Source organism: Buceros rhinoceros, unplaced genomic scaffold (genome assembly GCF_000710305.1).
Source record: "Buceros rhinoceros silvestris isolate BGI_N320 unplaced genomic scaffold, ASM71030v1 scaffold816, whole genome shotgun sequence".
NCBI classification, from domain to species: domain Eukaryota; kingdom Metazoa; phylum Chordata; class Aves; order Bucerotiformes; family Bucerotidae; genus Buceros; species Buceros rhinoceros.
The window spans coordinates 56,465-81,879 of record NW_010415573.1 but is presented as its reverse complement, the minus strand read 5'-3'; the positions used below and the strand labels follow the sequence as shown (position 1 = coordinate 81,879).

At 37.0% G+C, this 25,415-nt stretch overlaps 1 protein-coding gene across 1 annotated transcript in view; it reads left to right on the top strand.

Annotated features, from left to right (window-relative positions):
- The first annotated feature begins 806 nt into the window (after positions 1 to 806).
- Positions 807 to 25,415, top strand: part of ARHGAP21 (Rho GTPase activating protein 21) — a 67,698-nt gene continuing 43,089 nt past the window's right edge. The window contains exons 1-4 of the mRNA XM_010137443.1: positions 807 to 980; positions 6,961 to 6,989; positions 18,425 to 18,537; positions 22,415 to 22,493. Coding sequence (XP_010135745.1) covers positions 18,471 to 18,537; positions 22,415 to 22,493 — 146 coding nt within the window. The 5' untranslated portion in view covers positions 807 to 980; positions 6,961 to 6,989; positions 18,425 to 18,470. The remainder of the gene's footprint in view (positions 981 to 6,960; positions 6,990 to 18,424; positions 18,538 to 22,414; positions 22,494 to 25,415) is intronic.

The following is a 25,415-nucleotide window of genomic DNA, read 5'->3' as shown; positions in this document are numbered from 1 at the left end:
GTGGTGTGGCACTCACTTTGGAAGTTGAAATGGAAGATTTCATATGAGGCTGAGAAGATAATTATTTTTTTATAATATTTCTTGAGATACGTATATAAAATTACTATAAAGAAAACCAAACTGAGGTGTTTTGTTTTTACATGAGATGAGGGATTGCAGTAGGACACACTGTGAAAGGAAACTAGACTGTTTTTACTTGTGTGTTCAGAATTTGCATACTGAAATGTTCAGAGAAAGTAGCTAAGGGTGGAAAAAACAAAGGTGAAGTAAAGGTATGACCAGAGGAAAAGTGTGTCTTGCTGTAGAAGCCTAACCAGTTGTATGTGTTCTTCAATTCTGTTTTACCTGTTTTAAGTGAGATGCTAGTCAAGAAAACCATGTCTGCTTTATAAGTGAGGAAGAGAGGAGTTGATTTTGTGTGTATGTGTGAGAGCTATGTGCACCCAGAAATGGGGTTCCAGAAGACACATGTTGGTATCTAAGTAGAAAGCACATAAAATGTGCAAGCTCTACACATTTCTTGGGGTTCATTTGAGCCTTTCACTGTTGTGCATTGACTTTCTTACTATCTAATTTAAAATGTGAGAGTAATTCTGTATGTGATATGACCAGAGGTGTAATGCTGTGAGGGAAGCTGCTTTACAATAAACATTTCTTTTGATAATATTAGTAATCGTCAAGTTATTTTGGTCATGGGGGGAGAAATTACATTTTTCAAGTGCACAAGAATGTTTTGTTTGATGTTTGGTTTTTTTTAATTATCCAAATTACAGTGTCTATGTATCTTTTTATTTTAGGCATCAAAAAATAAAGAAGGAAAGGAGCAGAGTGAAGCTGTATCACCATCGGAGGAAGAAGAGACTTTCTCTTGGCCTGGTCCCAAAACTGTTGTTCTAAGAAGGACATCTCAGGGTTTTGGCTTCACTTTAAGACACTTCATAGTTTACCCTCCAGAATCTGCAGTTCAATTCTCTTTTAAAGTAAGTGAAATTAATAATGAAGCACTTGCATATAGTTTTGTTATACTTTTTAGGGTCAAAAAGCTGGCTTGCTTGGAAGTAAATATACCTGTCTTACAGAGGTGAAAGATCCCTTTTGTGTAAGGTGGGCACGCTCACTGCTTCATTTGATAGCCATGCACTGATCTGTTCCAAGAGACTGGAACTGATTGAATATGAGTTCACCTGAGTTAAAAATATTTGTTACCATGGATAAGACTAGTGGTTATTGCAGAATATGGAAATATTTCTCTATACAGACCTCTTTTACTGAAAGCCAGTGTCATTATTCTGTACACCTTTTAAAGTCTGTGCATCTTCCAGGGTGGGAAGCTTGGGTTTTCTTGTTGTTGTTGTCAACTCCCTTCTCCCCCCCTCCCCCAATTGACATCTGTCATACCATCATCGTAAGAGAATAGTCTGGAAAAACATTAATTTACTATAGTTTCTAACTCAATACCCTAAAGTTAATGTGTGTTTAGAAAGACGGGTTGTATTTCTATATTATGTTCTTTCTGCTGTAAAGAACAACAGTCTGCAATTCCCTGTTACTTAAGAGACAAATATACACAAAATACATACAGGCATACATTAAAGGATGACTTTCTTAAAAAAAAACAACCTGTAAAACATTAAGTTAAAACATGTAGTTCTAAATGTTAAGTCGTTGGTTTGCCTTGCTCAAAGGATTGTATGTATTCTCTGTGTGACTGAAGTAGTAGCTGGTGTTAAAATGTCCATTTAATAGTGATAGAATTTTGAATATTGAGAGAGGGTTTTTCTTAGTGAGTTCAAGTAACCTTTGCTTATTTTAAAGTCATCAAGTATGTAAGTTCTCATAATCCATGCCACCTGTGTTGCACTTTTGGTTTTCCAGTTAGGCAGAAAAATAGATTCTTATCAAGATGGGGAATGGCTGTCAAAGCTTCACACTCTTACCAGATAGCCAGTTGTCTCAAGTGTCTTTGCAGGAGTCTTTTGATAAAGTTGTCTTTTTTACCTGTCCTTGGTGGCTATTTCCTTTGAAGTAAAAAAATCTTTGCAGGAGAATCACATTTTTGTACTTAACTTCAGCTATTCAGCCTGTACTCGAGTGCCCAAAGTTTTTCCCCTTGACAAGAAGTCACTGAAGCTAACTGAAAGCAAGATATAATTATCAGGTAATTCCAACATTTTGAACTTCAACACAGGTTACAGAGAGTCAGCCAAGAGCAATCTCTGGTTGAATTGCAATGTAATAAAAGAGGAGGGAGAGGGGGGAAGCCTTAGCTCAGCAGGACAAAATGTGTGCTTGTTAGCATCTCCCAACAGCAACTCCTGTTCAAATTGAGAGTGAAAATAAAGAGTATGAGCAGGATTAATCTCTTTAACAAGTGGCTGGATAGGTTTTTTTCCTGAATGTATCACTAGATCTGAGGAAGTTGAATGCAGGAGGAGGTCACATGCAGAAGGAGACAGGCATAAGGAAGAACAAGTAATATTAAAAAACAAACAAACAAACCAGCCAGTCCCTCCACTCTCACTCACATCTAATGGTTTCTGAGAGAGATCCAAACAGTATGTAGTAGGCCTGATACCTGTAAATCTTGAGAGGTGTCTTGAAGTTCCACGTCCCTCTTTTTCTGCAAGAGAGCTCTTAGCACCTTTTATTTTTGTTTTTTCTCTGATATGTCAGAATTCAGTTAATTCATTCCCGTTTCTATCAAGATTTTGAAAACGAAATTATGAGGAGAAATCATGCTGGAGAGTTGTAATACCATTATTCGGGGATTCAGTTACATCTAAAGATGATAAGGTTCATTTGGACAGAGCCCTGGTAACCTGAACTGTTACATTCTCTTTTCCTTTTAATGTCTACGAGGTGGTAGAAAAAAACCCCAGATCTTCAAAATTATTCCTTCTGGGTCCTCATAAGGTGGCTTTTATAGATGTCTGTGTACCTAAGTTATGGTACTAAAGAATAAAATTCACCTAATGTCAGCTTCATCCTGGTATGAGAAGAATCTGATTTCTCTGCCATTCTTATTGACCAAAGATCGTGTTGGTTATCAGCTAGTTACAATATCTGTTGATGATTCTAAGCTCAAGTATCATTCTTCTCTCTTACCTCACTGAAAATTGCAAGGGCCTTGAACATGGAGATGTTTAGTTTTGCCTACCTTAGAGGTAGTATAGTAATGGTAACTATGATTTGGTTTTCTGACTGTATTTAATCTTGTAGTAGCCTTGTCCCTTCTTCACACCTGAAAATGCATGCAGTTACCTTTGATGTAAGATACAGGTTACAGCTGAAAGTTAAAGATGCCATTGATGTAACAGCCAGAGTTACTCAATCCTGTATTACTTTTGCATAGCCACAGTCCTTTTGTTATCACAAGCGACAACTTGATGCTGTCATTTTCCCCCTAAAGTAGTGCAGAGGTCTTTTTTTTTTTTTTTAATCCAGGGAGGGCTTTGCATACTAGCTCCTTTGCTTTCTTTGAAGATAAGCTTACCCTAGTATCTCTAAATCCTATATGTAAGTCAACAGAAACTGGTAGAGGTAGTGAAGAGAGCTGAAAGCATCTAAAAGAGCTTTCCTTCAAAAAAATCTTTCCACCTTCTTTATGGAGATATATATATATGTGGGCTTGGTGTTTTTTTTTTTTTTTTTTTAATACCTACTCTTGGTTCCAATTCAGCAATCTCTCCATTGAAAGTTTTGATCCTGTGGCTTGGAGTTCGTGTGTTTGAAAAGCTGTTGACAGGTCAGGTGGTGTCCTCTGGGAAGAAGAGGACAAGACTCCTCACATGGAGGGAACAGTGGGTATCTCTAGGACAGAGAGCATAATGCTTTGAGAGTGTGGTAAAGATCACACTGCAGCTGGGTGTTCTGTGGGAATGGGAAGAAAAAAAAACCCAACAGTGCTAAACTTTCAGTTTATTTTTAATGATGCTACTGATTCTTTTCTGAAAAGAACAAACTGTTCAAAACCTGAGTAAACTAGGTGGATGGAGTCGTGTTAACCAAGAGACTTAGGGTTTGGTGAGGGTAAACTCTAGTTGCAGGTATTTCCAGTCTTTCATGTGCAAAGCTGGTATCAGCCTTTTGTAGACTTCCACTGTCATCAAAGTGAAACTACAATTTGTGGTCAGACAACTAGACCAGTGCTCTACCTGGCCACTTGAGTTGGATGTGAAACACATTTGTGAATAAACACGGTGAAGAAGAAACTTCATACCTTAAGTGACAAGGTGACAGTGACCCACACAACTGTGAAAGTGAGAGACAACCATAAAGCTTTGTTTTCTCCACTTACATTTGCATCTGACTGGAAAACAGGCCTTGCTGTTGTTGAAATGATTGAACACGATTGGTTGTAATCAATTCAGGGAAGTATCTCTGCGTGTTTTAATACTGAATACTAGTATGTTATATTTAATTTGTCAATAGTTGTTAATATTTTATGATATATTTTTTATAGTATATTTAATTTCTTTAATCCAACTTTCAGTATGTACATAGTAGTGCAGGTCTAGGTCAAATCCCGGATGTTATGCTAAGTTCTAATATCTTTTCATGGTTCCTGCACAAAATTGCTAATAAGCTACAAATCAAGGGACAATGAGAAAGCTATTCATAAACATTGTCAAAGAAAGCATGTTGAAGCAAGTGTTGTTTGGTAGTTTGTTGGGAGGGATAGCCCTGTGGGAAGGACAGTGTGAAAGATGATCTTGGAAACTGAGGCTGCGGTTTAACACATTTCATTCTGGCAAAAGTACTTGGCTGTGCTTGTGTGGGGCCACACACCAAACTGGGGACAGCTGCACGTTCAGGAATAACCCATTATGTATCCTCATTGCCTCCGATGCCTCCTTTCCCTTAAAATAAATAGGAACTATGAGGAAGACTTCTCATGGAACATTTCTTAAGGTAGCGTTGCAAAAAGCCTACTTTACATCATGCTTTTAACATCAGATACTTATTAGGATTTGTTAGTCAGCAACACTTGGTTGTTGTGTGACACGTTTGTTCTCCAACTTCAGTCAGTCTGAGAAGCAAGTAAGGGATTAAAGAAAACCTTCTCTTTAGGTATGAAAGCAGCATATACCAACACCTTGCAACATGTGAGAGGCAAACATAGGAGGGAAAGCTAATTCCAAAACACTTGCATTATAGAGCATACCATTTTTAAAGGCCTGAGCTCATTGGCTTACTACCATGAAAAACTAATGTTTTGCAGTTGTCTTTTGTAACAGAACTTTGCATACCCAGTGACAAACTAAGAAACCCTCTGCAGTATTTCATAAATGATGGTAACTCTGTTAGCTAACTTTTCATTTCCATGATTTTTTGTATTTTTATAGCATCAAACTAGGTAGCTCCTCCCTATTTTTAGACTCTGAACTAATATTCAGTCCTAAAGGAGTTTTTTCACTGGACAGACTGGATAGGAACTAGAGACATGCAGATGTCACCCTTGTCTAATTCTTTGCTGCTGATAGTAGTTCAAAACCAACTGACTGTTCCAGGGCTTCAAGAGATAATACTTACCTACTAGCATGGTATTCTTGCCAAGATATAGAGCAGACTGGACTGTCCAGCTTAAGGATATACTGTTCGCTGCTCTCAGAGCTTGGGTGGTGTGATAATTACTATAGCTTTTTAAAAGTAGAATGAATACCAGATCTTTAACCTACTGTTTGTTTTTTGGGGAGTTCTCTTGGGTTTTTTTCTTCCATGAAGTTATCTTTCTGTAGTATCTTACAAAGCTGCAGCAGAACTTTTGTATGTCTCCTAAGAAATTTATTGCACCTAAGAGAGACTTGTCCCATCCTCTTCATTATATAGGGTACATATCCAGGTCTTTCTCTCTTTAAGTCTTCCTCTCTTTAATAGTTTGTTCAGATCAGTGTGCAGTTGCTTTGAAAATATTTACTATGAAAAAGATAGCGATTTATTAGCATTTATTTTTAAATGCAAAAGACGTAGATATTTGGAATCAATCGATTTTAAAGTAGGAGGGCAGATTCAGGTGAAAATGATTTCAGTGATCATGTCCTTGCTCCTTCTTTCCTTCAGGACAAAGCTGTTTTAATTAGCTGAGGTGAATTGTTAGAAATACTTCCCAAATAGTACATACTAGTCTAAAAAATTGTATTTAGATTGAAAGTTTATTACTCCATGAAGTTACAGTTCAGAAACAAAACACGTATTTCCTTATTTAAACTGTGCTTTTTAAATGGTAGAATTTCATAGAAGAGATTAGCTATGATCTTTCAAAAACTTTTCATATTAAAATATTAACAAGAAAGTAACTGAAATTGTTTTCTATTTTAAGCATACCATTCTTCCTCTGTACATTCTATTTGTGTGATTTTGTTTTTTTTTTTTTTTTTAAGAACTGTTGGTGATACCTTGCAGCTGTGATTGTGCATATATAGTGCAACAAGCAGAGAGAATCTTCAAAGTTGTTACTAAACAATTTGGGAAATATTTTTCTCTAGGAAGTAGTAGTGAGGGCAAAACAAACTTGATTTTTCAAATTTCAGGAAGCATTTTCTGAGCCTACTTACAAAGTATTTTGTTGCTTGCATATTACTGAGCTTGAATCCTTGGATGATTAAAGTATAGCCTTTGGCTGCCTGGCTTTCGGGTTGGAAACGTGCTTGCAGCAACAGACAGTTCAGTGTTAGTCTTCATGGCAACATTTTGAAGTTTTGGTACCTCTGTTTTCAGATAGTGTTGTTCATGTGTTTCGCTGGGGATGTTTCGTGGAACTGTGTTTAGTTGTTTGTTTTAAAACAGGTATTACACTACATTCTCAGAATGAAATCTTTAACTCCAGAGTATTTGTGAAAAAGTATGAGATACTAGAATGCGGATTTAATCTTGCAAGTTCAAGTCTTCATAGCTTATAGATGCCTGTGCATTTTTTTAATTTATTGAATTTTTTAATATGCACTCTTTCTTTTTCCTTAGGATGAAGAGAATGGGAATAGACAAGGTATGTCTTGTTTTTATTTGTTCACAGATCCAATATCCTGAATATTTCTCTTCATCTGTGTAATGTACTTCAATAGTTACTTAGGAGTTTGAAACGTAAAATCACTTCAGTGTGACCATCAAGCTCACTGAATTTCATGGAACTGGAGCAAAATGTCTATCTTCTAGTTTCACCTATTGTGAAACAATATCTACGTGTTTGTGTGACCACTGAGTTAATTAAAATATGTGCTGTATCACTTCTGTGCTGTGTGAATCACCTTGTCATGTATGTGACAAGAAGACAAGAAACCCACTGTGTTACCTTAGTGCCAAAGTTTCACACCTAGTTTGATCTGCAAGTAAGTTATCTGTTCAAAATACTACCCTAAAGGGTTTGAGTCTTATGGATATATTTATATACATGCATTTAAATAAAAACCTGCTGTACAGTATGTCTAAGAGCAGCCAGCATGAAATTTTGAATTTTCTTACAACTTTTAAAAAAGCTGCACACAAGTATATAAATCTAGTTGGTAGTCATGGTAAAAATTATCCACAAGTGAGGAAAAAGGTTATTCCTCTTAGCTTTGTGATACTTTCTTCAGTATTTAATAGTACTGGTCTAACTAATTTTGTCAGTTTTGGTACTGTCAGGTACATTTTAAGAGATCCGTGAAACATATTTCAGTAATGTCAGATGTGTGAATAAAATTCTCTGACTTGATTTAGGAGGGACAGAAAAATCACTTATTTCTAGGCTGTGTCTGTCAGTTCTCCATTTTCATAGTTTTCTCCCTCTCACATTGCCTGTGTCTGCTCTCTTTAATTCAAAAATTAACTTTTGTGCTACATCTCAGTCCTACTTAATTTAAATTTCTCTTTGGTATTTAGCTATTTTCTCATCCGTGCTCCCCTTTTGGCTCATATCTGTTTCCTGAAAAGGGTGAAAAATGTATTGATTTAGGTAAGGAAATTGGGTTCTCGGGTTGAGAATCCAGTCCCAATTTCTGTTTTTCCAGTCTGTGATGATGATAAGGTATGCAGAGGAGGTGGGGTTAGCTGTGTTGCGAGTGTAATGTGCAGGGGTGTCAGTTTGTGCTTCCTCTGACAGTGCAGTGGAACTCCCTGAGGACAGGCCTGTTCACAGGTGGGTGCCTTTGCTCAGAGTCAGCGTTGGGTGAACACTTGTTTTATTGGTGGCTTATACGCTGCAGCAGTGAATGGTACCTGGTTTTGGTGTTCTTTAAATCTCTTGTAGTTGGAAGGCGGGGAACAAATTGGAACTTCTGATTCAGGTTTTTTTGTGTAACTGTGATATATTAAAAACATTCTGGGAAATACAAGTTTACTTGAACTTTCTTTCTTGTCTCTTGGAAGCAGACAAATTAATCTGTGTCATCCTTCTTGTTTTACTCAGCTGTTGTCACCTTATTAAACAGTGAAAAGTCAACCTCTTCCTATTCTTCATCACCCCCTATTTACCCCCAGAAAGCCTGCAACCTCTTTTACCCGTTTTGGCATGTAAAAAGAGAAGGCAGTTCCTTTTAGGAAGTGAAAGGAGTCAGCCCTCTGTGCCAAACCAACATGGAAGATACTCCTTGTGGTCTAGAGAAGGAGGTTCTGCAGTGTTCTTCTCACAGGGAGAACTTGACTAGTTACAGATGCAAATGTGGATCTGTTTATCTAAAATGTTATCTGAGATCTATTTTTCAGTGCGGAACGGCAGTAAACAAACGTTTGGTTCAGTATGAGACTTGCGCAGGTGGGAGCAAGGTTACTTTCTGGAAAACCATGTATCTACTTAAACTATGAATCATAGCTCGACTGTTGCTTATTTATAACAACATACTATGTTGTATGCCTTGAAATACAGATCAGAGAGCGCAAAGCACTCTGGAAAGGTACCAATATTCTCATAAGCAGGAGAAAAGGTTGTACTTGTCCTCCTGGAAAGAGATGAGATGGCTATGAGGCAAAGGATGTAGATATCACTAGAACAGCCTGCCACTTTTGTGTACTGCACCTTCAAAAGTAACAAAATGGGACAAAATCTGTGAGATGTTTTTCTCCAGCATTTAATGTGACCTTGAGGGCAGGGGAGGATGAAACGGTTTCTGTTCAGTGCTACAAGTTGCTCGTATCCCAAGTGAGGTGAGTAGGTAGCTTGTGAGGAGAAAATCAGGAAAAGCAGTATCGTTTTCCGTGTTCACAAACATCATGTTAATGTAACAAAAGCAAGTACACCGGAAATTCTGAGAAGGTTCAGCACAAGGATTCTTAAAGTAATTAACATTGGAAAATGAGACCGAGCCACTTTGGAACAGCAAGAAGTGATATGTTTGGCTGTGGGGGTCGCTTGCTGCTGGTGAAACATCAGTTGCTTCAACAGCTTGAGGAAGAGCTTGTTGCTGGGTAGGGTGCAGTGCATGTGTCGTACAGAGGAGCCATCTACTGGCAAATACCGTGTATTTTCCTTGAAACTTGGTTGGAAGCCTTGCTGCTGAAGCTCTGTCTTAATTAACAATGAAAATATCCTAATGATTAACAGTTGTCTTTTACGGTTAGTAGATAATTCACTTAATTCACTTGAACTTTCCTCTCTGAAAGACTAATCTAAGGGGGTTAAGCTTTTAGTTTTTGTAAAGCAGTGTGTGTCAGTGCAAAATTCTTCTATTTTTTGGTATCAGTTTTGAGTGGATATTTCTAATTACCTGCACTTTCTGCTTTGCCCTTTTCACAGGTTAAACATGCCTTTTAAAGTTGAGATTTTTATCAGGTTCAGCATTTACAGATTTGAGTAGGTGAGTGTGGAGAAAAGCATCTTTATTGCTCTTGCCTTTTACTGAAAGCACTCAAATATTTTTTCAAAGGAGCTGAGTACCTAATTAGAGGGCAGAAAATAAAAGCATGCATGAGGTTTTTAACTGTATTCTAACAGTGAAAGAAATATTTTTATGTGGTTTTATGTTACAATATAGGATTTTAGTGCAACTTCTTTAGTATATATTTAGATCATGCATTAATCTTGCTTTTGGTAAGCAGTAAGATTTCAAAGCATTTAGAATAAAAGGTAATGCAAACTTGTCCAGGAGAGCTCTCAACTAGGAATAACCCAGGAAGAAGATTATGGCCAAGAAGCAAGTGAGGAAGTGGTGGATCAGGTTGTCAGGCAATGGAATTAGGACGCTGTGGGCAAGAGATGCCTTATGCCCAACGGTTACAAAAGAAGGGGACTACCTCTAGTGTATGCACATAAATAGAGGAATGCCTGCAGGACAATATGATGCGGGAACTTTCATGCCTTTTTTGAGGGCGTCTCTGAAGTCCCTGTGCACTCACGCATGCAGCATGGGGAGTAAGCAGGAGGAACTGGAGGTCTGCATGCAGTGGCAGGACTGTGATCTCACTGAAGTCACAGATGTGGTAAAATAGCTCACAGGAGTGGGCTGGAGTGCTGCAGTGCATGAGTACAGGCACTTTGGGAAGGATAGGTTGGGTGAGCTTGGAGGTCCAATTGCTTTTGTTGTCAAGCTGTGAGCAGCAGGGATGCATGGAGCTCTGGCTTGAGACATATGGGGAGCCACGTTAGAGTTTATGAGCAGGATTTGCAGGCAGACCCACACAGGAAATACTTTGATGTCTGCTGCATACCGTCTCATCAGGGAATGAAGTAGATGTGGTTTTCTTCAGACAAGTGGTGGAAGCATCACACGTGCAGGCTCTGCTCCTCATGGGGGACTTCAGCACTGTGTTTTCTGCTGGAAGGATATCACAGCAGATTTAAGTATTACGTAGTTATTATTTGAAAAACTCCTGTTATTTCCAACTGTCATCGCTCGTAGTTATTGATCATAAGCTAAGCTATTGAAATGCTTTTTGAACAGGTGTACTTTCTCAGAAGGTGTGGGCCTTTGTCTTTCTCAATGGATCCCTTGGTCACTGACTGGAAACTTGTTTCTACTGTTTTCTTGAATTTCTGTTATACTCACCAGCCTGTATTAACTTGGAGTGTTTCTTTCATGTGTTATAAGGATGGTATACCATCAGTTTTATTCCTGTTTTCTGGAGTCACCCTGTTCCAAAATTTTGACTTCTGCCTGTGAGATAGCTCTTCTTCCAGAAGAGCAGTGTAGAAATACTTGGGGACAAGCTGAAAAATACCTATTAAAAATAGCAACATTTTATATTATAAACTTGCACTGTCAACATGGTGCTAAGAAAACCATCTCCATTGCCATGCTGTCTCCATACCATTTCATTGTGCACTTAATACAGTGAATGTGCTTTCCTTCAAAGACTCCTTGAAGCTGTAGTCGGCAAAATACAAGTGTTGTACGAGTTGGTCGTTTCTTGTATCTTGTCCTAAACTATGTTTTTCTTCAAAAATATTTGTCTTGGGGATCATGATTAAAATGAAAAGTGAGAAGCATTAAGTCTGAGAGGAATTTCATCTTTCAGTTGTGAACTAACCTATTTTATGTTTAATACAGTGCCTGGAAATCTAGTACCATTGTAATCCAGTATTGTGGTTTTTTTAATATGACATTCATGCTATGTAGAAGTAGCTATAGCAACTAGCAGCTTATCTTCCTATAAAATGAAAGGCAACCTAAGTATATTGCTCGGTGTCCTTTTCTGTAGAGGCTGAGCATACATTTTCTAATGAGACTTTAGACATGTTTTCACTGAGAGTTCTTGATTAGTAAACTGTGATCACCAGGCAGTTTTTTAAATGTGTGTAACTATGAATTAAAGTTTCTTCCCTTCAATTGTCTAAGTAGTTCCAATGTATTACCTGAACTCCTTCAGCTCTGTAAGTCTGGTTTGACATTGTAGAGCCTTGGGGGGAAGGGAGATAAAAATGCAAGAAAAGCTTTTTATTCCTTACTGCTACTTACATAATGCCTCAAGTTTTTGATGTTTTGCTTCTTTAAATGGCCTGTTGATTTTTCTAATATAGTTTATGTTCTCCCAGGATTTAATTTAATTCTGACATTTAACATCATTGTTTATCAGCTCAGTCTGCTATGAAATAAACTAATTATGTCTGTGATGGTGGTAACAAAGTAGATAAGGAAAAAGAGGATGAATATGAAAGCAAATATTTGGAATGGTTGTAGATTACTGAGATAATATGGACTAAGGTATGTGATAGCGAAATTAGGAATAAGAGACAAGAGGTCTGTAATACTAATGCTTTAGGATAGCACCACAGCAAATTGTCTTTTTATTGTTGGACTTTTAATCTAACTTAATTTTTAACAGTAGATGTTGAAAATCTAAAAAAGGGCTTGTTTAGTTTTCCACTGAGACCAGAGTCTGTTCATTCCTTGTTCCCATGCAGAATGTCCAGCAGAGTGGCCTTCCAGCTTGTCACACATATCATGTTTCCCAGGGACTACTATTGAATTCAAATCTTTGTAATAAAAATGCAAAGAGCTGCCTAAGTGTAATTTCCATGGATTTAGATGAGAGTCTTTAGGTTCACTACAGCAGATATAAATTGAATGGCTCTGTGCTTATCTAGGAACTGAGGAAGTTCCTTTAGGCTGTTTAATTATGGTTTAAATTTTAAACTGGAAAAGGTTTCATTTTAAATGTGAGAGATTGAAAAAACTTGTCATAATATTGGCAAATAATGCAATGGGAAAAGGGAGTTTTGGAGAGTTTGTCATTAAGTTGAAACTGTTACATGTTTTCCATAACAGTGACGGATTATTTTCTCTTTCTCCCCCCACCTCACCATGAAGATAGAGTTGAAATTGTATTAGTCAAAAGGTCAAAGAGAAAATGCCATCTTTGAGTTGCCTTATCAAAATGCCAGAGGTGCTTTGAGTAATAACAGAGTGTATTTTTTTTCCTGTATCACAGAGTTGAATGCCAGATGTTTCTCTGCTTAATGACTCAACAGCACTATTTTACTTGTTATCCTCTATAGCGGCTCATCCTGGACACTGTATTTTGCATGGTGTTTTTAAGTTGAGTTAATTTGTGCATGACAATGGGTGGAATAAGGTCAGTCTGAGCTGGGCTGAAACCTTTGGGCTCCTTTTCTGCAATGGATTGCTAGTGGAGAAATGATTCCTATTATAAAATTCAATTTGCAGGTTATAAAATCCAGAATTGTCTTTAGTTGAACTGTCTCAATTAAATATAATCATGACAGTTTTATGATTTATATTTAATTAATGAAATATCTTGTTAATAAAGTAAGTTCTGCTGTCCTTTCAGAAAACTTTTTTGAGGAGCCTGGGAAATGATTAGCGGATTTCTGATTCAGTAATCATTTAGAAGCATTTGTCCCACTGTATCTGTACATATTTCTCCTCCCTTTGCCTGAAAGGCATCCCAAGAACCAGTGCTGCTCAGCATTGTTGAACCAATGGAGTTTAAATGCCTTGGATAGCCAAGGCATAGCACAAACTTGTATGTCTTCATGTTCAAGAGGAATGTACTTCCCTCTCAAATCAGAGAAATAGGTACATAAGAGCCTGTCTTAATTTAATAATTTGAGGTGTTTCATGGTGCTGGTGATTCTTTTGTTTAAAGATAAATGTCACCCTTTTGGTGTCTCCTGAGCACAGGGCCAGTAGTAAAAATATTCTGCATCAGGTTTAAAAACTGCATGGCCTTTGGCATGTTTTTAGACAGTGGATTCTTAGGAGAGACTTTCTTACAAAGTATGTATTGTACTGTGTCCTGAAACACTTGCAGGTTTGTGCTCTGCATGTCAAAAAGAAAGGGAGAGCTATGTCAGCAATAGCACTTTGGTGGGGTTTTTTGTTTTGTTCCTCCCCGTACCTCCCCCCTTCAAAATGTAAAGGTTCTGTCTTAGAGAGGTGTCCTGTGTATAGTCTTAAAGACTCAAATGGTTTTATCTATGTTTTATACCAGGTCATTGACTACAGAGAAGTGATGTACTTGTTGGTATCTTGTTATGTGTTGGTAGATTTTGTAATATAACTTCTGCCATGTCATTTTGGTGTCCAGATGAATCACAGAGCAGTATATTAGTACTGTCTGGTCTGCAAAGAGTAGCTTAAAAACTAACTCAAGGTTACTGCATTTGATACAATGCTAGTTGTAGCAGCTGTATTCCAAACTAGCATTTTAGGGGGCTAAGCTAGAAGGAGCACCTAGATAAAGTTAATTTCTGTGTCAAGTTTAGGAGAAGTTTTGCTGCTTATGGCCCCTCTCAAATGTCAGTCAGTTATAAATGTTCTGTTTAAAAGTAGTATTTTTGAAATACTCTCTTTTATCAGGGAGAAAGACCATATTAAAACTATTTCACAAATCAGATGCTTGTGCTAGTGCAATGTACTCCCCTCTGCCACTTGTAGCATCGTAAACATTTGTCAGAAAAGCTTCCTTCTAACTTGACAATGAGAACCTTGCTTTCCTCTGTCAGACTGTGAAGGTGGTATTGACTTGTAGTCTTAGCTAGTAGGTCCACGTAGTATAAAGATTAGATCATAAATGATTATATTGAAGTCTTTAATGTTAATTTAAATAACAGTTGAAACAAGACACTAATCTTAATTTTGTACATTCTACTTCTACTGTTTCTTTCATTGCCATTAGGTAAGACTGCACCTCTGTTTATAGTTATGCCTCTGGATAAATAAAGGAAATATAAAATTCTTTTCCGTAGAAGTTGTGCTTTTAATCTGTGCTGCTTTCTTGCACCTGTGAATGTGTTCCTGGCAGTTTATGCTTTTGCCGTTCTTTATGTGTATGTGACATCGTGTTTTTCAGTTGCAGTTGAAGATTTGGGAGAAATTGTCATATTTGCTTGCTGGTAGCCTGAAATGTAATGCTCAGGTATGGAGCAGGAGAGAGGCGGCAAAGTAATATGCAGTAACGAGCACTGCAAAAGCACTGGGAAATAAGACTTTGTGTCTGACAGACGAGTAGCATGAGCTCCTTTGCTGTTCTTTGTTGTATTGCCTTGTAAGGAATAGTTGGTGTGCTCCAAAAAAAGCAAGACCTGTCAGTATTAGAAAGGAATATTGTGAATTCGGTCTGACAGTTTGTAGCACAGAGCTGGAGAACTTAGTGTAGAAGTCCACTGTGATAATCTACTCTGGATGGTGGACTTTGGAAAGAGAGAAGTGTAGGCTCACGTTTTGGACAGCATCTTGCTTTTGCATGATGACTGGGTGCAGACAGGACCCGATGGAGATCTAGGCAGAATTAAATTGAAGAGTAATGACTGTTAACTTTTAAAACATGAGATAAATTATTAGATTATCCATTTTCCTTGGGATTCATTTCTGTAATGATTGAGTGCACTTCTACAAGATTTATTCCTTCTCAGCTGGTCTGAAGAAAGTATTGTTAGCCTCTACTGTCAGAAAATATTGTTTAGCTTTGCTTGAGTTTCAAACTCAAAATATGAGCATATGCTTTGAGGCTGTGTATTGAAGGAAGTTCATTTATATGTTACTGATGGAAAAAAGTTTTGGTTTGTATTCAAGTACATTAAAGTCCAAGGAGAAATGAAGAGCATGTATTCATCTACCAAAGCTTGGGAGTTCTAGGTTTTCTTCTTGTTTTTGCTTGTATTTAGATATTCCTGAGCTGTAATATGAACCTGTAAATGTAAACAACATTTTAAACCTTTCATTCTGTTGTGGGGTTTTTGTCGTTAGTTTGTTTTTTTTCCCCCTGAATTGATCTTTTTTTAGGGTAGTGGTTCACCTTTTTAGGAAGAAAAATAACTGTTCAATATAGCCGCCTCCTACGTGTAGGACAAAACCAAGTTTAATGTGTAATCAGCTCTCCGAATTGATCCATAAAATACCTGTGAGAACTTGAAGTGAATACCCATAGTGTTGAAGAATTTCTTGGTGTAGCTGACAGGTTTCCCATCAGAAATCCGGTGTTCAGAGAAGCCTTTAGTCTCTGGTCTCCATAAATGGGCACGGTTTTCTCCTCTAACTCGCTCAGATGTGGCATGTATGTTAAAGTTACTCTGTGTCAGATATTGGATGGGAGTGACCTTATCTGCCTGACCTCTTGCTTTGTGTGTTCAGGTATGGACAAGGCATAAAGCAGCATTTAAGTGTTAAGCAAACTAGCAGTAGGCCACTGAGCATTTTTTTGATGAGCATTTTATAAAGGAAGCTGAGATAGCCCTTTAGTGTTTGGTTTTAAGAATCAGATATTAAGTGTTATAAATGGAGCCAAGGGAGCTGCATTTTTTTTATTTTTCTTGTCACTTTTGGGATTGTTTATCTCTTCAGTAAAAGACCAAGTGGCAACATTAGGCAGGATGTTTGGTGGTCTTAAAAGGTCATATTTTAACTTGACTTGCAAGTGGTTGAAGCAATCTTTTGTTCATGGCATCTGGGTGGATTATTCTTGGAGCTTGTCTAAACTTGCTGAAACATTACTGACTCTTAAAGGATGAGGCCCATCATGTGTTCAGCGTCTACTTAAATCAGCAGATTAAAAATGACAGATATTAGCTTTGGTTCACAAGGAGTATTTTGTGTGTCTTGTAGCTGTGTCCTGCTAATCAAATTTTGAAGTATTTGGAGACTGAGCTGCCAGCTGGAGTTTCTTGATTTATAATTCAGTTGCTTTGTATATAGTAGTTATCTGATTCTATCAGATCAACTTTTTGATTATTCTCTACCAATCTGGAGTTATTTTGAGAGGCCATTTTAGAGCCATATGAGCAAGCCATTGTGTTCAGTCCTTTTGTGGTGAAATGGCAGGACTGGGCGTCTGTGGAGTAAAGGTATGAGGTGAAAACCTGTGTTTGAAAAATGTGTGTTGGAGTCAGGGGGAAGTCTGGTTTTGTGCAATTTATTAAATTTCTTCAAATAATGAACTATAACCTTAATGGAAAGTGAAGTAAAAAAGGGGTAAGGGGGGCACCTTGTTTATATTCAATAAATAATGCTGTGGCTTAATAAACATGGCCAGGTGGTTTATGTAATGCTGTAGCAGAAGTACTTCTAAAACCAGTGCCATTTTTGCCTAAGCTGAAGATTAGTTGCTGAAGAAGTGGTTAGTACTAATACTCCAGTTTCAAGAAGTGTTTCTTTCATCAGCAGTGCCAGTTTTAAGCAATCCTTTTATTCTCTCCTATTCCTTCTTTTTCTGCAGTTTATACCACCCTCTCTACCATTCCAGGATTTCCCAGTAAACTGGAAACCAGTATACCAGCACTGGCACCATAAAAGTTTGTCTGTAACCTTTGAGGTTCTGTCACTGTTTCTGTGAGCGCTTGTGTTTTGTATCACATAGGAGAGGGGTATCAGGAGAGGCCAGTAACACTGTAGAACAAGTTAAGTTCAGTGCAATCTTTTGGTAGACTGGAAATAAAGCTTCAAATATTATTTTGAGTTCCTCCCCCATGTTTGGTTGGTTTTCTTAGCTCACCGGCATAAAAAATAGACTAGTGAACCTGTGTAGAAGCTGTAAAAGTGCTTATTCCAGCTACATACAGATGTAGCTCAGGACAGCATCACTGTATTTTAGCCCTCAGTGTAACTGTAGAGTTTTTGTGTTGTGGTTTTGTTTGTGTAGGGTTTTGGGAGGTTTTCTGTGGGGGGAGTTGTTTTGTGTTTTGGGTTAGGTTTTTTTTTTTTTCCCTTGGTGTGTTTTTATTGTTGGTTTGGTTTTGGGGTATGGTGTGTATTAGTAGGTTTTTTGTTCTGTTTTGTTTTTTTAATACTGCATTCCCCCGACCCGATATTTGGAAGTAGTGGCTACTTCAGCTAAGGGTTACTTAGATTTGCTGTAACAAGGTATGTGTATTTCTGGAAGCATAGAAGTTTAAGTGTGTACTGAGAAGGCAAGAAGATACAGATGTTATAGTTTCTGACTACTGTAGATTAATTTATACGTTGTGTGTATATGGATATGTGCAGAAGAAATAATTTAATTTGAATTACCTATTGCTTCTTGATTTCGATAGATTGTCAAGAAAACTTAAGAGCGTCTAAACTTGGAGCATCTGAAAAACACTTGTAGAAAATCATTATTATGGTTCCATGAGGGCTATAAATCGTTACAAGTTTCAGTTTGTACTACACACTCTTCCTCAGTCTGGCTTTATGTCTTAAGCCAGATAGCAAATTAGAAGGGGAAGGGCTAATTCTTACTGAATAGTGTAGGCATCAGCATAAGGATGATGTAGCAATGGCATCATGAAATGAACCCCAAAAATACTGCTTACTGGGTATATTCAAACTTACATATCCACAAGTTAAGTTTGAGAGATTTCTCTCTCTGCCCCCCTTCCCTTTCTTTTTTCCACAGACACCTAAAAGCTCTTTAGTGTAGCCAAACAAAATGCTGTCTTTAGGACTGCTAGTCTCTCTTCTTTCCATCACCCCAAATTAAACTTGAGTGTTTAATGTAACAATGAACATGGCAAGATTACTTTTCAAAATAATTATTAGATTGCATTACAATGCTTTTACTTTAATTAAATGCAGTAAAGAAATATTCTTTCTTCCTCAGGAAAGCAAAGAAATAGACTGGAGCCAATGGATACCATATTTGTTAAACAAGTGAAAGAGGGTGGACCTGCTTTTGAAGCTGGACTCTGCACAGGTACTGTTCCTCTCTAACACTGATAGCATGTTTGTAAAATACATATGACTTAAGCTTCTGCGTATAGTTCTGTCTTCTATTCAAATGTTGTTCTTACCTTCAGAAGTTTGAAAGCTTTCTTAGTTTGAAAGCTCATCTCAGTCATTTTTCATCTCAAAAGCACCGTTGTGTTCTGTCAGTGAACAGTGCTATATAAAATATATTACAGCATGAAAGTCTTAACCTTTTTGATTTATTACCATTACAGTAAGAACAAGCGTATGGTGAAATACGTGAAGAGAAAGGAAAAGGGAGGAAAATTATACCTGTAAACTCCTATTTTGCTTTGTGACAAATTGATAACTCAAAACAGGGGTTTGTCCTTGAAATTCAATTATTCCACCTTCTTTAAATTAAATGGGAACAACCCAAGTCTGTATCTTCTTACCAAATTTTGTGCAGTTTTTGCTGTAATTGGAGAGCAGAAAACGTGTTTTTTGTGAAGTGTCAGGTCCTTTGTCACACTTTTATTCAAGTGTCAGAGGTAAAAAATAAGCTATGTTAGAATGGGAAGTCTTACAAGTGATAAAACAAGTTACACAGATGCCGCTACAAACACAGGGTTTTGCACTTAAAAATATGGCAAGATCTGTGTTCTGTGAAATGATGGCATTTGATAATGGGATGTTGGTATCTTTTGAAAATAGTTGTGTACGTGCTTTTCACTGGAATGGAATATATTTTGATATGTTCCTTCCTAAAGAAATACAAAGATTCTAGGATGATCAGCAATTTAAAAACAGTACTAAATCCTTCTTATAAAGCATAAGGCATTTTTCTTTTTAAAATCCTCCCTGAGTAGTTATTCAGTGAAGTGCTACTTTGGCATTATTTTAATGCTATTATACAAATTTGGCTTGATAAAGTGCAGCATATGTTGAAGTTGTACAGAGGAACCATGTTGTACAGAGAAACCATATTAATTTCTACTCTGTTTAGCGTTTGCCAGATTGAAAGAGATGAAATCTGTAGAGAATATTTTATTTTTAGGCATAGAAGAGATTTTTAGGAGCCCAGAAATAAACAACAGAAAATAAATGAGAAAATACATTTTTAAATTACCAGAATATTCATCTTAAGCACTTTGCTGATAGCAGTTATATCTAATTAGGTCAGTATTAGATGCCACTATTTCTTGTTTAAAACTTCAGGGTGAATTATATTATCTCTATATCTTACTATAGAGATAGTAAGATATATCTCTGTCTTGAAATTTACTGTAAAACACTCAGGGAATGATCAGTCAGGTAGATTGCTTAACCTCTGGTACAGACACAGTATACATTTCTTATTTTGTAAAATCAACTATATTTTGATTTTTTTTTTTTAATTAATTCAGTCTGGCTTTTTTTTTCATGGTCACACTAATGGAAAGAAAATAGTCAAAAATCTAATATGAATTTAGGTAGTTATGTTTGTTTGTCTATTCTTATTTCACTGCTGCAGGGTCTTTTGTAATACCGAAAGCCTCAACACAAGCTTCATCACCCAGAATCAATGAGCTCCATTTCAGGGGCTTACCTGGCTGCTACTCACCAGAAAGCTTGGAATACTCTTGCAAATTTGGGGAATAGGTTATAGTATCTTACATGTAAGACAGCTCCTTCTGAGTATTTTTGAATACTCCTGTAACAATGTCTTTGTTAGAGTTAGAAAGGTGCTACTTCCCATTTTTACATTCAAGGCATTTAATTAAAAAAGAACATATCTATCAGTTCCAAAATCAATATTAGAAATACTGAAATACAGACAGCCAAAAGCGATCTGTATTTTCCCATGTCTTGATCTTCATGCTGTCATTTATGTATGTGCAAGAATATAAAGAACTAAAATGTGTGCAGAAGATGGTTTAAGTGCATTCAGATTAATTTCTAGTTTGATCAAAAGTATTTAATAGGTTGATAGAAACCTATTAGAAAAAGCCTTTATGCTTCTATATCCTTTTTTTGCACTGCAGACGCTGGCCTTCACCTTTATATCTACCTGAAACTAAGCAAAGCTGTATTTTGTAGTGTTGCCTGCACCCACTTCTTCCATGTAACCAGTTCTGCAGTGTGTCCCATCTGAGTTTTTTTGGCACGATCATTGGATGCATGCTTCACTGCTGCGTGCAACCTAGTCTGTTTCTTTGCAAAATAAAAAGTGCATAAGAATAGGTAAGATGATATGACCTACTTTAAAGATATCCCTAATTCCACTTTTTAGTAGGAACGCTGAGTAAAGATCTACATCTGTGGGCAAGTTCTGAAACAGTCTGAAAAAAAGCACATTTTAAGTTCCAGAGAAGACCCGGTGTGTTCTGAGCAAGTCTTATCATATGACTTAGCTGAACAGTGTTCAAAGCTTGTAAATAAGAATATTTTTTGGCACAAATTACAGCATTTGTGTTTCCTGCACGATTTTGAAAGGATTTCTTTCAGTGTGATACTGAACATTTTAAAATTAACATTGTTTTCATAGAAGTCTGGTTTCTCAGCCTGATTATGTAAAGTGTCTTTTGCATGCATCAGTGGGGTTAGGGTTTGCCATCCATCACAGGTGCCTTTCAGTCATGTGGATTGCTAGTACCTGTTAAATGTTGCCACCAACTGTTCTTTCATCACTTAGGAAGCAAGAGAAAAAACTCTTGAGCTCTTTCAGGTGAGGAAAAGGACCATAACCAGCTGATAAAACTTTTATAAAAGTATCACGCCAATCTATTTGCATGCTGTTGCATTGTGTGTACAAATTAGAAATAGTCAGCAGATCCCTGTGGTTTGGAAATCCCTGAGGTGTCTACAAGGAACCTCCACAGAGCACAAGCATTTAGAGCGTTAGTGCCACCAAGTCAGGCTGAGTATTCAGAGTGAACAGCTTTTTCTTTGCTTTGATTTGATCAGAAACATAAAAAGGGCTTTCAGTTTCTAGAGCAGTGTTGAAAAAGCCATTCCCTTTGGCTCACGTTGCATGGGTCCTTTGTTTCAGTTCCTCTTTCTCCAGCAGCTTTCCAAACTCCCTCCCTGTAATCATTTAGACCATTTTCTCCTCATTAGTAAACTCAAGATACCTTTGTGCCCTTCTGATCAGAGACACGTAAATACCATTTTTAGTGAAGGAATGGGATGGGTTTTTCATCAAAAGCTGAAAATAGGACTACATAATATATTTAATTTGAGATAGTATTATGCTGTTAATGAGGGAGGTGTAACAAACTATTTGGAGAAATCTGGTAAGAGTTAGGTCTAAAGATTGAGCTATATGGATAAGAAATAAGTGATTACACTGTCTAGTATACATTGAGGAGACAGTAAAGTTTTGGAAACATCCCAGGTTATTCTAAAGAAGGAAGAAAGTATTTGTTTTCAGGAGGAAGTAGCGTAAAATTGCAGTATTTTCTGCGATTAGAGATGTGTATCTGGCAGTGTCCTGAGTTAGTTTGGTTTTGTTTTGAGGTTAAGTGCTGGAATGAAATGTCTACTTATAAGTCAGTTAAGAATTGGGCAGAGTTGTCAGCATGTTTTACCATACATCAAAAGCTTTATTTTGAAGATGGACCACTTAAGTGAGCCTCTGGTATAGCTTACACCTGCTTGTGGTTTACTTTCTGTGAGTTTCTAGATGATTTGTTCGGAAGCTTTGAATAAAATACCACATCTGAGAATGTTCTGAGAAAAGAGGAGAAACTTAGCATCCTATAAATGGATACACGTATTGTGAATTTTTTTCTTCTTTTAAAAAGAAGACTAGCCTTGAATTTAACATTTTAGTGATCTTAATTATTGTGAGGTACAGAAGTACGAAATAAAACTGTTTTGAAGTCCAGACAAATTAATTTGATTTGTAACTTTTCCCTTTACAGGTGACAGAATCATTAAAGTCAATGGAGAAAGTGTTATTGGGAAGACATATTCTCAAGTCATTGCTTTAATACAGAACAGGTAAGATACTAGCATTTATGTGTTGCATTTTTCCTGTACTAAACAGGGAATGACCACTTATGGAGGTTCTCAAAAAGTCATTGTATTTTAAAATTTTCCTTAATACACACTCAGTTTTACTATTTCTGTTTTTGTGTATTTACTGAATGCTGAGAAAGATTGGAGAATGGGTATGCTGAATTGTGCCACAGTCCTTCTGTGTGAGTACTTGTCTCTTGTTAGCAAATCACAGTGTCCACAGTGTTTGAACTTAAAATAGGCAGATTAGGGATACATACAGTACACATGCAAGTGTCAATTTAAAAAGAAAATCAGAAAAATCCACCTTACTTATGAGATCTGATGACTAGAAATCAGCTTGTTTGGTAAAGGAAAAATTTTATGCAAGTGTATACCTGCAAAATATGTGTAGTGTGTCTTGGCTTTCCTCTGTTTTGCAGCGGTTATGAACCTTGCACAGAGTTGAGAAAATGTGAGTTGCAGGAGCAGTAGATATTACCAAGGGCTTGTTAAATCATGTCCATTCATGAACCTAGATACTTGTTTTCATGGCTCATATTTGCCTGCATTTTTACAATTTTCATGGTGTCGATTTCTTTTCTATAGCAACAAGTTTTCAATGTAATAATGAGTTACATGGAGAAAAGATGTATTTCTATCAGCATGGAAGAATGTTTTCTAAATACATATCACATGTCACATTCTATTTTTAGTGAATCTTCATGCATTAAGACTTAGTTATTCTTACAGTTAAAAGCAGGAAAAATAAGATCCTGATCTTCCTGTTTCAGTGGAGTCTTAATTCCAGATTTCATTCAAAATATACCCCAGGTCTTTTTTTGGTTGGTTGGTTTTTTTGAAACAACAAAACTATTCAAAGGTATGACAGGCAAGGTCAGTTGAAATGCATTTTGCATGATCAGTACTTTCTATACTAGAGCTGGAAAGATGGAATCTTTTTTTATGACATTTACTGGAGATCACAGTAGCCATGTATTGTGTTTTTGTTTAGTATTTGTACAGACAGCGTATTGTATAACAACAGATAGCCAAGACACAGGACATTACATGCTTAGCAAGTACATTACTCAGTTAAATCTTGGAGAGAAACCAGTCACATCTTCCAGGGGCCGACATGGTCAGAGATTCTTAACTTTGGGTCTGCCTGTGAATTAAGTTAAATTTTCAGTCCTGTTGAGTGTAGGTGGCGAACTGTCCCAGCAGACTGCAGCCTTTGCCGCTGTGGATAAACGAGGGACACCTGAACAAGGCCTTACCAATGATTGTCTAGTGCATCCAGGAATGGTGTAGTGCACTGCTGCATCTGTCCCCCTAATTACCATGAGTACACAGAAGATGAAGGGGTGCTATTGTTAGTTAGGAGAGGAGAACAATTTGTTGTCTTGATCCAGATGTGTACATCACAGAATTTCGTAACAAAAGGTCATGTGTATCCTTGAGTGCTTTGCACAGAAAATATAACTGCCAGAAAGTTTTCAGATCTGCTAAATTATACAAATAAATATTAGTTCTGATCCATAGAGTTCAGACTCCAGGTGTATTTTCCTTGTAGCGTACAGGCAGTACCTCTCACATGACTTAAGAATGAACTCTCTCCAATTCTTTGCTTGAAAACAGGTTTTTTTGAGCTCAGAGCAGTTAGTTCTGCAAATAAGTATTTTTATTCTTGTGCTGTTGTTTCACGGCAAGTAAAATTATGTTATGGTGTGTGCTGCTTGCTTTAGCATGCTGTTCTTGCATCAGCATAAACATGCAGACCATCAGTCTGACCCAGGATGGCTATGTCTCTGATACTACGCGGTAATGGATTCTTAGAAGATGACTATGAAAACACTGAAGCTATAGTACAGAGTGATATTTGGTCAGATAATACTAGCCTACTTTCCAAAAATCCTTGGTTTAGGAACTGGCTGAAACAAAGGTTTTCTCTGCATTGTTTCTTTTAATAGTTCTTGATAGGTTGGTCTTGCACAAGTTCACTTTTGAATGTATTTAAACTCTTCATATTAAAAATAGCCAGTGACAGTTCTTGCTCTGTTTTGTGTTAGCTAATCTTTCACCCAGCACACCACAGGTTCTTTAAAAGGCTTTGTGCAAGCAACTTGCTGAAAGGCCTTTCGAAAGGCTAAGTTGTCAGTTGTCCTTTATTCATGACTAAGACAGATTCATTTATGGTCTCAGTTATGTTTTGTGATGGTTAACCATTACAGACATTTTAATTACTGTATTTTTAATCATTGGTTTTAATTACCCTTTCAAACATATTGCCGACTGTAAATACTTGTTCTTCTGTCATTTCTCTGATCATCGTCAGAGCAGTTTTAAGGATACTAACACATTTTATCTTCATCCTCCTCTAGAGTTCCCTCACACACGCACTGTTCAACTGTTTTGTAATGAAACTCAGTTTGAACTTGCTGATTTTTAAAATTAGATTACTCCTGCAGCTCCATTTCTGTAGCTGCTCTTTATTTTTCTAGAAAGTTGTTCACTGTAGCTGTTTGTCCTCATTATATAATGCTGCAGGCATCAGAAATTGGATGCCTTAAAAGAAATGATCCCCGTAAATTCCAGCGGGACTTACGGATGGGATATATTTCAGCCATGTTTTGCATTATTCTCAGAAAAGTTTCAAGCTGTGTCTAGAACATTATTAATTTTCCTCTGGTTGGAGATAGCAAAGCTGAACTTCAGCTGATTATTTCCTCTAGAAGGTGCAGGGCGCACCTCAAAAGAGTTGTTAGAATTAGCTATGCCCTGTAAGATTAGTCATGAGAGCACTTTTAACTCGAGGTTTCCTACTCTTTACTAAGAGGTGTTAGTTTGTTCTATTAAGAATTGATTCTCATCTGTTTACCTAATCAGCTTGGAGATATGTTGATTACTAATGTAAATTCTGTA